The sequence below is a fragment of the Lithobates pipiens genome, unplaced genomic scaffold (genome assembly GCF_037356315.1).
Source record: "Lithobates pipiens isolate NorthernLeopardFrog02 unplaced genomic scaffold, aLitPip1_a1.2 Scaffold_19, whole genome shotgun sequence".
Lineage (NCBI taxonomy): Eukaryota > Metazoa > Chordata > Amphibia > Anura > Ranidae > Lithobates > Lithobates pipiens.
The window spans coordinates 531,248,067-531,264,363 of NW_027507764.1; the positions used below are offsets into that span (position 1 = coordinate 531,248,067).

Here is a 16,297-nt window from a genome sequence, read left to right on the forward strand (position 1 = left end):
GCTCATGGCCATGGGATGTTCACGAGGCATAGCATTGAATGCTCTCAAGCTGAGAGCAGCGTTCAAAGCCCTTCTGACATTCACTCATTTTATACTGTTCCTAGACAGCAGTGGAAGGGTAGAAATCTTAGGGTGCCAGTGGAACTTCAAGATCAATAATTGCAATTATACCATTGTGGCTGAGGAGGTTCTGGTGTCTGTCTCAGTTGAGCATTGAGTCACCACTGCCTCTGTGATAATGGATCTGCAATCTCATGGCCAGTTTTGCCATTCTAGCTCCAAGGGACTACATTTGATGGCATGGAAGTTTAGAGGCGGAGGCTATCAAGTCAAGGGTGCTCAGTGCCGCTACTGACTACCTTGTGTCAAGCCAGATAGGTCTCCATAAATAAGACATCAGAGGATATGGGTAAAATGTGCAAAGCCTGGAGTCCTTTATCAAAAAAAAAAAAAAACAGCCAAGGTTCCACAGTTCTTACAACTGGGGCTGGGCAGGGCCCTAGGTTCAAATACATTTAAAGTTCTGCAATCTAACTCTGAACACCGTATTTCTGGTTGCTACACACTCTTTGAAAAGGGTGTCAAAGTTGCAAGCTTTGTACTAGAGTAGCCTCACCCAACATTCTACCCTGACAGAATAGTCCTAAAACCCACAGACTGCTTTTATCCAGGTGAGGTGTCTTTCTTCTTCCACTTTAACCAGGAAGTCAATTTATCATCTTTGGTGAAACAGGAGAACCACATCTGGATGGCCTGCTTGGCAGCTACCTTTTCAGTCAGGAAAACTGAAATCTGTGCTTGGCCTCGCATGGCTTAAGGCAGGGTCAATCAGTATGAGCACGTAGAGTTACCTCTTAGATTGTTAATATAATTAAAAGAGCCTACTTTTCACAAGACCTTTCTATTCCAGAAGACTTGAGTACATTCCATTAGGGCAGTGCCAACTCTGGACAGTGCAGTGCTGAGTGTCTCCTGCAGCTATTTGCAAGTCGGCAATTTGGCTCTCCCAGGACATCTTCATTACGATTTATTAAGTGACCCTGGCCCAGCTTACAACAGTAAAATTTGGAAAATTTGTTGTGTAGGCACTTACTTACGCTAGGGATCATTGCAAATGTATTCTTTTTCCCTCCTGAATGGCAAGTTAGTTTCCATTATATGGTGCCTTGATGTGCCAGGCAATTGGAGAATTGTATACTAACCTTTACGTATTTTTCCTTTCCTGGAGCATCTTCTTGGCAGCATATAGATTCTCACCCAAATGGTAGAGTAACAGAGAATACTGCAAGCTGGTCTGCCTTTGATTTATAGTTTTTTTTTCCCCATTATCTTTTATTGAATTTTCTTTATATCATATACAAACTTTATAACATACATTTAATCTAAAAAATATATTCTCATCTAAACCTCTTTATTACCAATAACCTCTCGACCCACCCTCCTCCCCTCTCCTCAACCACTGTGTACCTGCCCCTTCTCTCTCTCTTGACATACTCCAATTATTTCTGCAAACCTCTCATTGTATGCTTAAATTTAAGCCATTCCTGCCATTTTTCCTCAAATCTTGCCCATCCCATCTCCCCACTGAATCTCGGGTACTCCATATTAAAAATTGAATCTACCCTATTACACCAACTCCTCAGTGAGGGACTTTCTGGATCTTGCCAGTGCCTGGGAATTAGGCTTTTAGCTGCGTTCAAAATTGAGGGAACCAAAGTTCTCATATATTGTTTGACTTGAGTTTTCGTCAAGTGGAATAAACACTCCCACGGATCGTCTCGTACCACCACTTTTGTTATATCATTTATGGTCTGTATTATTTACCTCCAGTATTGTCTAATTTTGGGACAAGTCCACCAAATATGAGACATGGTTCCCAGTCCTCCACACCCCCTCCAACAAAACTTTGTAGTCTCCCTTTGGTACTTATGGGCTTTTTCTGGGGTTATGTACCACCGTGCTAAGCTTTTAAAACTCATTTCTATCATGTTACTATCATGTGGCGTTGTGTATGCCATATTATGAAAATGTTTCTCATCTCTGTATCATTCACCTGTGCCCCCAAATCCTCTTCCCATTTACCTATGTATTGCGGTCTCTCCATCCCACCTCTTTCAATCAAAATTTTATATATTATAGATATCCCCTTCCTTTTTGCTGTGGCTTTGCAGAGTTTCTCTATTGCAAGCAAATTATCTGCTGACCACACTGGTTGGGGGAGGGATTCGAAAAAAAAATTCAGATGGAGATACTGCCACCCATCTATAACCGTCAGACCGTCTTTTTGTTTTAACTCTTGAAATGCACAAAGCCTACCCTACACCATTACATCCATTAATTGTGCATTCTCCTTCTTTATCCAGTTACCAAACAAACTGCTTTTCCCCAGTGGAGTCTTTAAGTGAAATAAATGGAGAATTATATCTCCATTTTTCCTTTTTGTGTATCATATCCCAGTTTTCTAGTGCTTTCTGTGTCATCTTATGTGTTTCCTCTCCTAAATTCCTTAGGTTTGTGGGAATCCAAATTACTTTTCCCAAAACTATCTTACCAATTGTGTTTTCCAGTACCACCCCTCTTATCTTCGTTATTTTTTGCCCAATCTATAACCTGTGAAAGAAGGACCGCTTTGTGATTCTTTAAATCTGGTACCCCCAGGCCACCCTGTCTTCTGTCTCTAGTTAATACTTGTAAACTTATTTGTGGCTTTTTCCCTTGCCAGATGAACTTAAGGAGTATCGTATTCAAGGTTTTGAAGTACACTTGTGGGAGGGGGATCGGCAGCATCTGATATTTATACATGATTTTCGGCAGGGGGCTCATTTTAAAAATATTAATTCTCCCCAACCATGACACGTGTCTAGATTGCTATTTTACTCAGGTCAGATTTGATTTTGTTCAGTAATGGCAGGAAGTTTGATTGATGCAACGTGTCCACGGACGTAGTAATCTTAACACCTAGATATTTTAATTATTTTTCTATCCAGCTAAAAGAAAACTCCTCTTGGTAAGTATCTACCTCCTGCAGTGGCATGTTAATATTTAAGATCTCAGACTTAACCATGTTTATTTTAAAATGTGATATTTCCCCATATTGTTTTAATCTTTTCATTAAGTTAGGAAGAGTTATTCTAGGTAGAGTTACAAAAAAAAAAGATATTGTCTGCGTAAGTGGCCAGTTTATGTTCTTCTCGCCTGTCCTAATACCCCTAATGTTTACATTCTGTCATATTTTTGTCAACAGCAGTTCAAGTGACAATACAAACAGTAGGGGGGGCAGGGGGCACTCTGGTACCCAGTCCCATCTCCACCAAAGTATCCTGCATGAACCCCCAGTCTACCCTGTCAAATGCTTTTTCAGCATCTATTGACAGAAGCAGACCGAGGGTCCCGGACTCTTATTTTATGTACCAACAGCAGTGTTCTGATTCCATTGTCGTGACATTCCATTCCGGGGACAAACCCTGCTTGATCAGGATGTACTAACTCATGCATTATCAGTTTCAGCCTTCTTGCCATTATCTTCGCAAACAATTTAATGTCAACATTCAACAGTGATATAGAAATAATGAGATTTTGTTAAGTCTAGGCCCTCTAAAAACTCCCTCATGTTGACCTTCCTTTTTTTATTTTGCTCAATTGTTTCATACTGATTAATATAATTTTGCATAGTATTCCTGAAATGTTCTAGCCATGTCTGATGTGTTATAGACCATTGATCCAGCACTATTTTGTATTTTTTCTATATAATTTAATGCTAACTTCTTTTTTTTTTAACATTCTGGCCAGGGACTTCCCAATCTTATTTCCCCAAAGATACCTTTCCTTTTTAATTTTATTATAGGCTGACTGTGTATCCAGCTCGACTATATCTTTCAGCTCCTCCCTTTTATAAATAATTGTCGTTTTTATTTCTGCATTTCCTGTTTTTTATGTTGCATTTCTAATTCAGAAATGTCACTTATCAAAGCCTTCTTTCTCTTTATTCCAGCCTTTTTTCTTTCTGCACCTACTGTATTCATCAGCATATAACACACACTTTTCCCCCTTAAAATCAGGAGGAAATCATGGGTGCGTGTTATACGCCGATCCCCTGCTGATTGTGAGCCTGTGGGCGGCTTTAGGGCGATTTCGGCCATTTTCTGTGGCTTTCGGCGGCCCAAAGCAGACGAGAGCGGCCTCAGGCGGCTGAAAGCAGGTCATGCGGCCGCAGGCGGCCGAAAGCAGGTCATGCGGCTCTGTATCTCGGTGGCGCCATTTTTAAATGGCAAAGCTGAAAATGACACTGACATGGCTGCATGACAAGGCTGCAAATGACACTGACAAGGCTGCATGAGAAGGCTGCAGATGGACACTGATAAGGTTGCATTGATGGGCATTTAAATGTAAGTTTTTGTTCCTTAAACTTCCATCCTAAAAGTTTTTTTTCCTTAAAATTCCATCCTAAACATGGGATGCGTGTTATACGTTGGATCCTGTTATACGCCGTTAAATACGGTAATTGGATCATTATACCTCTGACATAAGCCTTATGGGTTTCCCATAATGTGGCTTCTGTTATTTCTTCTGAGTCATTCACTTTAAAGTACAGCTCAAATTCCTGCCTGATCCTTTCTACCACCTCTTTATCCTGTAGTAACTCTTCATTTAATCTCCAGGCAGGTAGTCTATTGAGCTTCTCCTCAAACTTAATTCTCATCATTACAGGGGCATGGTCCGAAAATGTAGTAATGTTGATGTTCATATTAATAACTGTCTCGAGCATTCTATGGTCAATCAAGAAGAAATCAATTCTTGTTTTGTATGCGCCATACATCAGCTGATTCTGTTGCAAGATCTTTTTTAATACCTTCCTCTGTACGTTCCCAGTCCTCTGTACACTAGACCCTGGTATCATACAAAAATTAAAATCTCCACCCATGATAATACATTCTCTCTTAAAATCCATAGATTTTTTTTATGACATCAGTTGCATATTTTATCGAGTTATTATTTGGGCAATAGATATTTGCCAGGGAGTACTCCACCTACCCCTCAGAAATAGATATCGCCCATCTGGATCCGTCTTTCTCTCCTCCAAGGTGAAACCCACCCCCCTGGCAAATCCTATAGCTACTCCTTTAGCTCTTTTTGTTGGGGAGTCCCCATAGTACCAGACTGGGTAATCTTTTGATATTATTTTAAGGTTAGAGTCCTGTGATTATATATATATCTCCTGCAATAGAACTACATCTGCTTTATACAGTTTGATCTCTCTTATTATATTATATCTTTTTATAGAAGTATTTAAAGCATGTAGGTTGTATGTCATAAAATTAAGGGTAGTCATCTCTGCGCACCGTGCTCTGGTTCTTCTTCTACCCATGTACCGCTAACACCTCTCTCCGTTTCATCCACAGGGGCACAGTGAGCAGAGCTCGCCACTCCTCTTCTCCTTATTTTCATCCTCACCAGAGCAGTGCCCCCAAATCCCTTCAAACCACCCCCCCACCCTCCTTCCCTCGCCTCCCCCCCCCTCCTCCCCCCCTTTCCCATCTTCCTTAGGGGGATATTTAGCCTCCCCATGGCCATTTGATCCGAAGCATATTCCTCCCCTCCTGGCCCATCGGTTCTCCCTGAGGTTGTGCTCTGTCTATAGGCCTTTCATGGACCCGCTGCTTCTTCCTAACCACACTACATCTCTACTATCCCCCTACTTCCCTCCCCCCAGTCCTGTCCCGTAAACGAGCCATTCAGCCCCTTAGAGTGCAGTTTTAGTCCCAGACAATTTCTGCTTTGTGCTCTGATACCATCTTAAATCTTCCACAGGATGGACACTAGCTTGTACTTCCCACCAGCTGGGTATCATGACTTGTGGGATATCTAGTCTAGTGCAAAAGCTGACCATATCTTCTGGGTATCTAAGTATTGCTGACCATCCTTCTTTCTTCCTTATTAGGCAGGCTGGGAAACCCCGCGAGTATTGTATATTATTTAGCTTCAGGTGCTCCAGCAGGGGTTTGAGAGTTCTTCTCCTGGCCAAGGTTTCTGCTGATAAATCTGGAAATAGCTGCAACTCCGTTTCCTCATATCTAATCGGCTGTTTATTTTTTAGGCTCACCCAGATTTGTTCCTTATCCTGGAAGTTTTGGAATCTCACAATAATGTCTCTTGGCGTATCTGCTGCTAGCCCAGCTGGCTTTGTAATCTGATGGACCTGTTCCAGTTTTAATTTTTCTGTTCCTGTTGGTCTCAGTCTGTGTCCAAATATTTTGTCCATTTTTCCCGAAGAGCTTCCTCTTGCTGGTCCGGTACCCCCCTTATTCTGAGATTTTTAATTTGATTGCGGTTTTCCTGGTCTTCCAGTCTATACCTTGTGTATCAATGTTCTTTCTGTAATTCTGCCACCTGATCTTTTAACCTATTTATATCCGCTGGTTGTAAATCCAGCTTTCCTCTGTTTCCTCGACCCTTCTTAGGATCTGGTTCAGGTCCTTGTGCAATGTTGCCATTTCTCCTTTAATAGATGTTTCCATTCTAGCAAACATCTCAGCCATTTCTACTTTAGTTGGCAGTTGTTTTTTCTGTCTGGGTTCCACTACGGTGCTCTCTTCTATCTCTGCACTTGTTCCCATTGATATATCTGGTATGTCTGAGTTCTTAGGTTGTTTCTTCTGGGCGTCTTTTGGTATGTTCTCTGTTAGCTTACTCTTGGCCCCAGTCTGCTTTCCAGGGCTCTCCTTACTGCCTTCCTGTGTCATGTATTTTTTTATGGACCCGGGGCTTGCACTTACTTTTGGGGGGTTTGCACCTGCCCCCCTTACTGGTTTCCCCCTCATTTTGAGTTTTCTGTCTCCTTTTTGTTAAATATATATGTTTATTATGGGTCTGGGTTGGCCATTCACCTGTTTATTATAAAACTTATCTCCGCAACACTGTAGTATTGAGCACTAGCAGTCTCACAATATTTGGCAGTGGTAGGCGATAGGAGTGGCTATCTCTTCCCTTTGTGTCTTCCTCTTTGTTATTTTCCACTTTTGTGAATCTTTATTTATTTAGTAGTCGCCCCTCTATAATCACTTAACCTGTTAGAATTGGTCTGTCCTTTGTATGTCACATCTTGTGGGCATAATATTTTAACTCCTTCTAAAGTCTTTAAAATCCCTGTGGAGGAGGGGTTTGACGTCCCTTCTATCACCCTCGTACCTTCCAATATTTTCTGCTATTTCCTGCAATTTGAGTTGTATGTTTACAATACTTCAGCGTTACCTATGTTACCACCTTTTTCCTCCCCAGACTTCTCAGGTAGCACCACTATGAACATGTGATATTAGTGGATAGTCTGTACCGTCCATCCAAGAAGGGAGAGCTACCACTTATACACCTTAAAGGCTATTTTTATAACAGGTTTTTTTTTTTTCAGCCCTGATTCTCCAGTCTGAAATAGGCTTTCAGGAATGTACCTTAATTATATCATGGAACAGCAACCTTTTATCGCATATCAGTCCATTGCTTCATTCTATTCTAAACTTTATAAAGAAGGTGAAGCACACACTTCTTCAAAGCAATCCTATTTAGTTTGAAATTAAATTAAGAAGATCATACTCCTTTCTTCTCAGCACACCAGTGAGATCATGCTTTTCCATTTCCATTCCATCATCAGTTCACAATAGGCATGAAAAAACAGGGAAGCCCGCAAAAGCCGATGGGGGGGCGGGCAGGAGGGGGTGGCAGAGGATATCCTTTCACCAGCGGTACCTGCCACGAACCATCTCTCCAGCTAACACCTGTTCTCGGTCCCACTCCAGCCAGCTGTAGCTGTAGCCACAGCCAGGTCTGCTTTCGGTTCCCTCTACTCACTCCTGTTCCTCCGTGTCTGTGAACCCCTGTCAGATGCTGGAGATGCCACCTCCTCTACTCTCTGGTATCCAGGGACACAGACCTTGGCGCTGCATTTCCCAAGCCCGCTCACCTCTCCGTGCTTCCACTGTCCAGGTAAGATGCTATGTTATCGGCACTCAAATTGGCGGAACTACTGCTGCTCCCTCCGGGGGCAAACATAGAGGTTTCTCCTCTAGATCAAGGATCCGGGCCCGATATACTGAAGGGGGAAACAGCACTAACAGGGGTCCCTTCCCTCACATGCTGCTATCAGGGAGAATCTGTGGGCTTCACCAGGTCAGCAGCTGCGTCCGTCCAGCTCCTACATCAGGCCCCTCCCTCTCACCACTTTTATTTATAGTTAACCAGTCCTATCAAGTTGTGGGGGCAGTGCCACAACCCATTGTATGCTGCCATGAAGATGCACCAGGAAAAAAAAATGATGGAAAGGTGAGTATAAAATGTTCAGTTTTTTCTGCATTCAAGTTGGCCTGAATGGGAAACTGCAAATGCTTGCACCGGAAACTGCAGTATGCAGGATATTTTTTTTTAACCACTTTCCCTCTAGAGCAATTTTTTTCATTTTTCATACACATATTAAAATCTGCATTTTTGGCTATAAAGTGACTTTACATTGTTACATTGTTAGTAAGGTTGAATAAAGACACCAGTCCATCCAGTTCAACCTGAGTGTCTACAATTGTCACAATCCCTGTACATTGCACACTCACATCAGTCCCTACCAGGGACGGACTGACAACTCATGGGACCCCCAGGCAATAGGAGATTATGGGGCCCCCAGGCAATCAGATATTATGGGGCCACACAGTATACACACACACAGTATACAATCACACAGTATACACAGACATGTTCTATTAGCTGAGAAGGTACTGGAGAGGTGGGGCAGCTATAATCTCAGGATTTTTAGACCAAAAGGATGTCGGTAAGGGGCATTTCAGAGACATATGTAAAAAAAACAAAGATTTTTTTACATACTGTCCCTGGTTTTACTGAGGCTGGCAACCCTGATGGGGCCCCCTAGTGGCCGGGGCCCTCGGGCAGTGCCCGAGTGGCCAAATGGTAAGTCCGCCCCTGGTCCCTACCTTCAAGGAACCCACAATCCAAGGTCCCCACTCCTACTAGTACCTGGAGGAAACCCATGCAGGCACAGGGAGAACATGCAAACTCCAGGCAGGTAGTGTCGTTGTTGGGATATGAACCAGCGACCCTTTTTACTGCTAGGTGAGAGTGCTAACCACTATACCACAGTGCTAACCACTACACCACTTAACCACCTCTTGCCCACTGTATTGTCAATTGACAAGCGGGTGGCAGCTCCTTCGTTCTAGGGTGATGTCATATGACATTGCCCCACTTTAGCCATGCCTGCACTCCTGCAGGGACGCACAGCCCAGCGATCGGTTGTGCGATCTGTCCCTCGGATACGATACGATACAGTTTCTTCTTTTTATTTACCCATGTGATCAGCTGTGTCCAATCACAGCTGATCACATGTAAACAAGGAAATGCTGGTTATCTACTGACACACAGACAGTGTGTGAGGAGAGGGGAGCCTGCCAGTGGCATTTCCTTACAGGGGAGATCTGCACAGATAATCAGTGCCCAGCATTGCAATTGCAATTGTCATTCAAAGTGCCATTCGTGTTAGGATTTTTTTTTTATTGTTGCAGAGAAGCCTGGACACACAGGCAAGACAGCTGATTGGAGGAAAGGCACACACCTCCTCTACACATAGGTAGAGACTCTCAGCTCTCTCCATTGTATAGCCCAGAGCTGTGCTAATCTATTTATAAAAAACTGGCTGCTCTTATCATACTAAGACGGAACACAGCAAGAGACAGCTACTTGACACAGGGCCTTGGAGATAGACAAGAAAACACTGCAGATCTTTGTGCCCAGCTCAAATTTAATGAATCGGGTTTACATCCACTTTAATCCCCAGTGTGTCAGTCCACAAAACTTTACATGTTTGCATATTTGTTACAAAATGCCATATGGTTCAGCAAACATTTATGTAGTCAATGGGCAGAGCATATAGTAGCTTCCTATTTTTCCTTATTGCTTTCCACCACATGTATTCAACAGTACAATGTGAATGAAATCTGAGTGGTATGACTGCCAGTGCTAGAGGGAATGTAGACAATTACTTCAAAGTGCACATGCAAAAAAGAATATAAAATATGCTAAATATATTTGGTATAAAGATCACTTACTGTTAAAGATGTAAAGGTCAAACATATACCTCCAAAGCCATTAAGAGACAAAGCCAGGAATATCACTGGGGCCAGCACTGGAAAAAGCAATAGAAAGTGTACATGGTTATACATGGTACATGGTTATATAATGTTTCTTAAGAGTTTCAGAAAGAAATACAGTATATTAGAATTTTTGGAATTATGACCGTAACATACAAATATAGTCCATAATGCTTATAGCATGGGTAGGCAATCCCTGGCACTGGTGCCACAAGCTGCAAGCGAAGCCTCTTTTACAGACACGCGACTCCCTCCTCATCAACGGAGCAGCACAGGGAAGTGTCAGTGAGACACAATGCATTCCAATTTCACAATTTCCCATACCAAACCTGCACTGAAGGGGAAAGCACTGTGCCCACACACATTGTAAAAGATGGGAAAATTGTTTGGTTCTCTAACTTTGCTGCAGCTACGATTGTCAGCTTTTGTGATAGCAAAGAGATTGGGTGCCGTTCTGTTGGGGGGAGGGGGGGGGGCATCCCTGTTTCCAAGAGGGGGAGGACTGTCTCGGTCACTGCTAAAGCTAATCACAGTCCTGTTAGCCCTGCCCACCATCTGGGGGAAGATGACTTGCTTGGTTGCCAATACCAATCTCATAAAAAAAGGGATTTCACTGTGATTGAGAAAACCAAAGATGTGAAAGGAGGTGTATTGGTGAGGCAGGTGAGCAGGGGGTTACATTGGTGGGGCAGGATAGCAGGGGGAACAGTGGTGGGGCAAGAGAGCAGGGGGAACAGAGATGGGGCAGAAGAGCAGGGGGTACAGAGGAGAGACAGATATGCAGGAGGTACATTGTGGTGGGGCAGATGAGAAAGCCCCCGCTGTTCATCTGCATATAGTGGTGCAGTAGATGAGCCGATGGGTTCAGTGTTAGGACAGATGAGAAGGTGATTCAGTAGTGAGACAGAAGAGCAATGGGATATGGTGGTGGAGCAGATGTGCAGGGAGGTACAGTAGTGGGGCTGATGAGAAAAGGGGTATATTAATGGTTCAGATGAGCAGGGGATTACAGTGATGGGGCAGATGTGCAGGAGGTACAGTGGTGGGAGGGATTAGAAGAGGGGTTAGCGGTGGGGCAGAAAAGCAGGGGGTACATTGATGGGGCAGATGAGCAGGGGGTTACATTGGTGGGACAGATGAGTGGGGGGGTTCAGTGGTGGGTCAGGTATGAAGGGGGTTACAGTGGTGGGAAAGATGGGGGGTTCAGTGTTGGGACAGAGGAGAAAGAAGGTACATTGGTGGAATGCATAAGCAGGGGGTTACAGTGGTGGGGTAGAAGAGCAGGGGAAACAGGTTGGACAGATGTGCAGGAGGTACAGTGGTGGGGCAGATGAGAAAGGGGGGTTACAGTGGTGGGGCAGATGAGCAGATTAGTTCAGTGTTAGGGCATATATGCATGGAGGTACAGTGGTGGAGCAGATGAGAAAGAGGGAACATTGGCGGGGCAGATGTACAGGGGGTTACAGTGGTGGGACAGATGAGCAGGGGGTTACAGTGGTGGGGCAGATGAGAAAGGGGGTACATTGGTGGGGCAGATAAGCAGGGTGGTACAGTGATGGGGCTGATGCACAAGGGGGTACAGTGGTGGAGCAGATGAGCAGGGTAATACGGTGATGGGGCAGATGTGCAGGGGGTTACAGTGGTGGGGCAGATGTGCATGGTATTACAGTGGTGGGGCAGATGTACAGTGGTGGGGCAGATTTGCAGGGGGTTACAGTGGTGGGGCAGATGTGAAGAGGGCTACAGTGGTGGGGTAGATGTGCAGGGGGTTACAGTGGTGAAACAGATTTGCAGGGGGGACAATGATCTGAGGTGTGAAGGTGCATGAATTGGGGTTTGATCTGAAGCGTGAGAGTGCAGGATGTTAATTTCTTACTACTAAAGTAGTTTACAGCATTTACTTTATAAAAAATAATTTTTCGAGATTGAGAATGTGAAGTTGACATTACTTTGTTATAAAATCGGGACGCTTTAAATTTTTCGGCACACAGTTCTTAAAAGTTTGCCTACCCCTGGCTTATAGAATCCATAATCATAATGTATAAAGGGTACATTATTATCTAAATGTAGCTAGATGCAGTTGGCCGTGCGATTCCCCGCTCACCCCCTCCTCTGCTAGTAGTGAGCTGGTTGGTCAGCATGCAGAGAAAAATGCAGCTGTCTTACAGAGCTGACAAGAGCAGGATGTTGTAAAATCCCCCGCAGGTTCTTACACCCCTACCCCCCCCCCCCCCCCCATGGCCCTCTGTCCAGCAGAAAGGTCCAAATCAGAGGGCAAGAGAGTCAGAGAATATTAGAGAAGGTGACTTGCTGTGCAGCAGAGCATCTTGGGAATTGTAGTTTTTAAGGGGCACTGTATAATTGAAGTGAATGGCTGCAAAAACAACAGAAGCCAAAATCTCTGCGCACAGAGGAAGAGAGGTACAGGACTGTTTTCCCCAGCAAATCTGGAGATAGAGAAGTCTTTTGCGAAGAGGAAGGTGGGCTGGGCTGCTGCAGCTTGAGGACTGAGTTGCAGAGGGATCGCTTGCTGTGCCTTCACCAGAGCTGAGAAACCTGCTGCTGTGAGTGCCTATACCAGAGCTGACAGGTACCTGGGGATGGGGGCCTGGGGACAAAGAGAAGGCAAATTTATGAAATACTTTCTTCATCTCTATGTATACAAAGGAGCACGGGGGAGCTTGTGGGGGTGGCAGTTAGCCCCAAATGATCTACAATGGCTCAAAAGGGATTTGGTCCAGAAATATTTAGACAGAATAAAGTTGGATAAAGCACCTGGACCAGATGGCATTCACCAATGGATCCTAAAAGAATTGAGCTCTGTAATTTCAAAGCCATTGTATCTAATTTTTAGGGACTCATTAATGACGGGAATAGTACCACTGGATTGGCGTAGGGCCAATGTGGTGCTTATATTTAAAAAGGGAACAAAGTCTTTACCAAGTAACTATAGACCTGTTAGCTTCTATAGTCGGGAAGATTCTGGAGAGTTTAATAAAAGACCACATAGACAAGTTCTTGCTGGAAAAAAATATTTTAACCACTAAGGCCGCGTACACACGGGCGGACTGTCCGTCCAACTAAGTCCGTCAGACAATCCGACAGACAGTCCGTCCTACTTTTGAATGAACGGACTTGACCACACACGATGAACAGACAGTCCGCTGAAAGCTTGCGCGATGACGTGTACAGCACGTACGACGGGACTAGAAATACGACGTCCAATACACTGCAATGCAACCTTCGGCCGTGTAAATCCTTTCTGAGCATGCGCCATACTTAGTCCATCCAACTTGCCTACACACGAGTGGACTGTCCGCTGAAACCAAAGTTGGACGGACAATATTACGGAAATTCCGAAAGACTTAGTCCGCCAGACTGTCCGCTGAAAAAGTCCGCTGAAGCCCACACACGACCGGATTGTCAGCTGAAACACGTTTCAGCGGACCAAGTCCGTCAGACAGTCCGCCCGTGTGTACGCGGCCTACGCGTCCGCGCTATAGCCGAAAGACGGCTACAGTGCGGACTCCAATTGCCGGGAGGCCACCCCTGGACGTCCTCCTGTTTACTTCCGCGATGCATGCTCCCACAAGTGCGCATCGGGGAAATTCTGTGCTGACCGTGGCCCTTGGACACACCAGTCACAGATCGCTGTAAATGGCCAATCACAGCGGCCGTTTACAGCGCAATCTGAATGTCCAATGACAACATGTAAACATATGAGATCATCTATCATCACCGGCTCTCCCTCCTCACACAGAGATAGCATGTGAGGAGGGAGAAATCAATGGCTGCAGCGGTTAGTGACAAAAAAAAAATGAAAATAAAGTGCCCACAATAAATGTCAGTGCCATCTGTCCCCACTGCCACCTGTCAGTGCCATCTGTCCCAAGTGTCACGTCAGTGCCACGTGTCATCAGTGTCACATATTAGTGGCATCTGTCATCAATGCCACATCAGTGTCACATGTCATCAGTGCCACGTATTAGTGCCATATGTCACCATGGTCACGTATCAGTGCCATGTTTAATCAGTACCAGGTATCAGTGCCATGTCAGTGTCACGTGTCATGGTCCTAGTGCTCCAGGGCCTTCAAAAGTGTAATAGGTAGTCAACAAGTTAGATGTGTAATTTATGCTCCTAGAACACATGATGGCGCTCCCTGCATGTTGGGCCTCTCTAAGAAGCTAGGCTGTGGAAAAGTCCCACACATGTGGTATCATAATACTCAGGAGGAGTAGCAGAATGTATTATGGGGTGTCATTTGTGGTATACACATGCCATGTGAGAGAAAAAACCTATTACAATGACAATTTTGTGGGGAAAAAAAACAAAACAAAATCTTAATTTTGCAAAGAATTGTGGGAAAAAATGACAACATCAAAACGCTCACCATGCCTCTTACTAAATACCTTGGAATATCTACTTTCAAAAAAGGGGCCATTTGGGGGGTATTTGTACTTTCCTGGCTTGTTCGGTTCGCAAGAAATGACATGACCAGTACATCAGGTATGAACAATTTTTTATGATTTGTACCACAGCTTTTAGACTCTCTAACTTTCACAAAGACCAAATAATATCTACTAATTTGGGTTATTTTTACTAAATATATGTAGCAGTATAAATTGTGGGCAAAATTTATGAAGAAAAGATTAATCATTTGCAAAATTTTATCACAGAAACAAAGAAAATTTTGTTTTTTTTTCAAAATTTTCCGTCTTTTTTTCATTTATAGCACAAAAAATAAAAAACCCAGTGGTGATCAAATACCACCAAAAGAAAGCTCTATTTGTATGAAAAAAAGGACAAAAAATTCATTAGAGTACAGTATTACATAACTGAGTAATTGTCATTCAAAGTGTGAGAGCACCGAAAGCTGAAAATTGGTCTGGTCACGAGGGGGGTTTAAGTGCCGAGTTGTCAAGTGGTTAAGCAACAGACAGCATTGATTTATGAAAGACAGAAATTGTCAAACAAACCTGATTTCTTTTTATGAGGAGGTAAGTAAAACCTTGGACAGAGGGGTGGCAGTGGACGTGGTATACTTGGATTTTGCAAAAGCATTTGACACAGTTCCCTAGACACGGCTCACGTGTAAGGTAAAGTCTACAGGCTTCAGTTTGTAAATGTTTAGAAAACTGGCTAAAAGACAGAATTCACAGAGTAGTGGTTAATGATTCTTACTCTGAATGGTCTAAGGTTATCAGTGGTGTACCCCAAGGTTCAGTGCTAGTACCCTTACTTTTTAATATCTTTATAAACAGGAGTCAAGTCCTGGAGAAAAAAGTGTGGGAACTCCCACCCAAGATCCACTCCCCCACATAAAAAAAAAATAGGACATCGGGGCACATCAAGGCACGGGGCATATCAGGGCATGGGGCACATCAGGCCACATGACACATCAGGGCATGTGGCACATGGCCCATCGGGGCACATTATGGCACATCAGGGCACATTATGGGGCACATAGCACATCAGGGCACGGGGCACATCAGGGCACAGGACACATCAGGGCATGAGGGACATAGCACATCAGGGCATGGGGCACATCAGGGCACATTGGGGCACATTATGGCACATTATGGGGCACATCAGGGCACATTATGGGGCACATAGCACATAAGGGCATGGGGCACATCAGGGCATAGGACACATCAGGCCACATGGCACATCAGGGCATGGGAGAAACGTTGGCACATTATGGCACATCAGGGCACATAGCACATAAGGGCACGGGGCACATCAGGGCATGGGACACATCAGGCCACATAGCCCATCAAGGCATGGGAGAAACGTTGGCACATTATGGCACATCAGGGCACATTATGGGGCACATAGCACATCAGGGCACATAGCACATAAGGGTGCGGGGCACATCAGGCCACATGGCACATCAGGGCACGTGGCACATCAGGGCACATGGCACATCAGGGCACATTATCGGGCACATAGCACATCAGGACACATTATGGGGCACATAGCACATCAGGGCATGGGACACATCAGGCCACATAGCCCATCAAGGCATGGGAGAAACGTTGGCACATCAGGCACATGGGGCACATCAGGCCACATGGCACATCAGGGCACGGGGCACATAGCACATCTGGGCATGGGGCACATCGGGGCACATTATGGGGCACATCAGGGCACATAGC

The 16,297-nt window shown here is 44.5% G+C and overlaps 1 protein-coding gene across 7 annotated transcripts in view; it reads right to left on the reverse strand.

Moving 5' to 3' along the window:
- The window catches only part of SLC43A1 (solute carrier family 43 member 1), a 740,549-nt gene that overhangs the window by 475,056 nt on the left and 249,196 nt on the right, over positions 1-16,297 (reverse strand). For all 7 annotated transcript variants that reach the window (XM_077493198.1, XM_077493195.1, XM_077493197.1 and 4 more), the window contains exon 5: positions 10,098-10,174. In XM_077493198.1, coding sequence (XP_077349324.1) covers positions 10,098-10,174 — 77 coding nt within the window. The remainder of the gene's footprint in view (positions 1-10,097; positions 10,175-16,297) is intronic.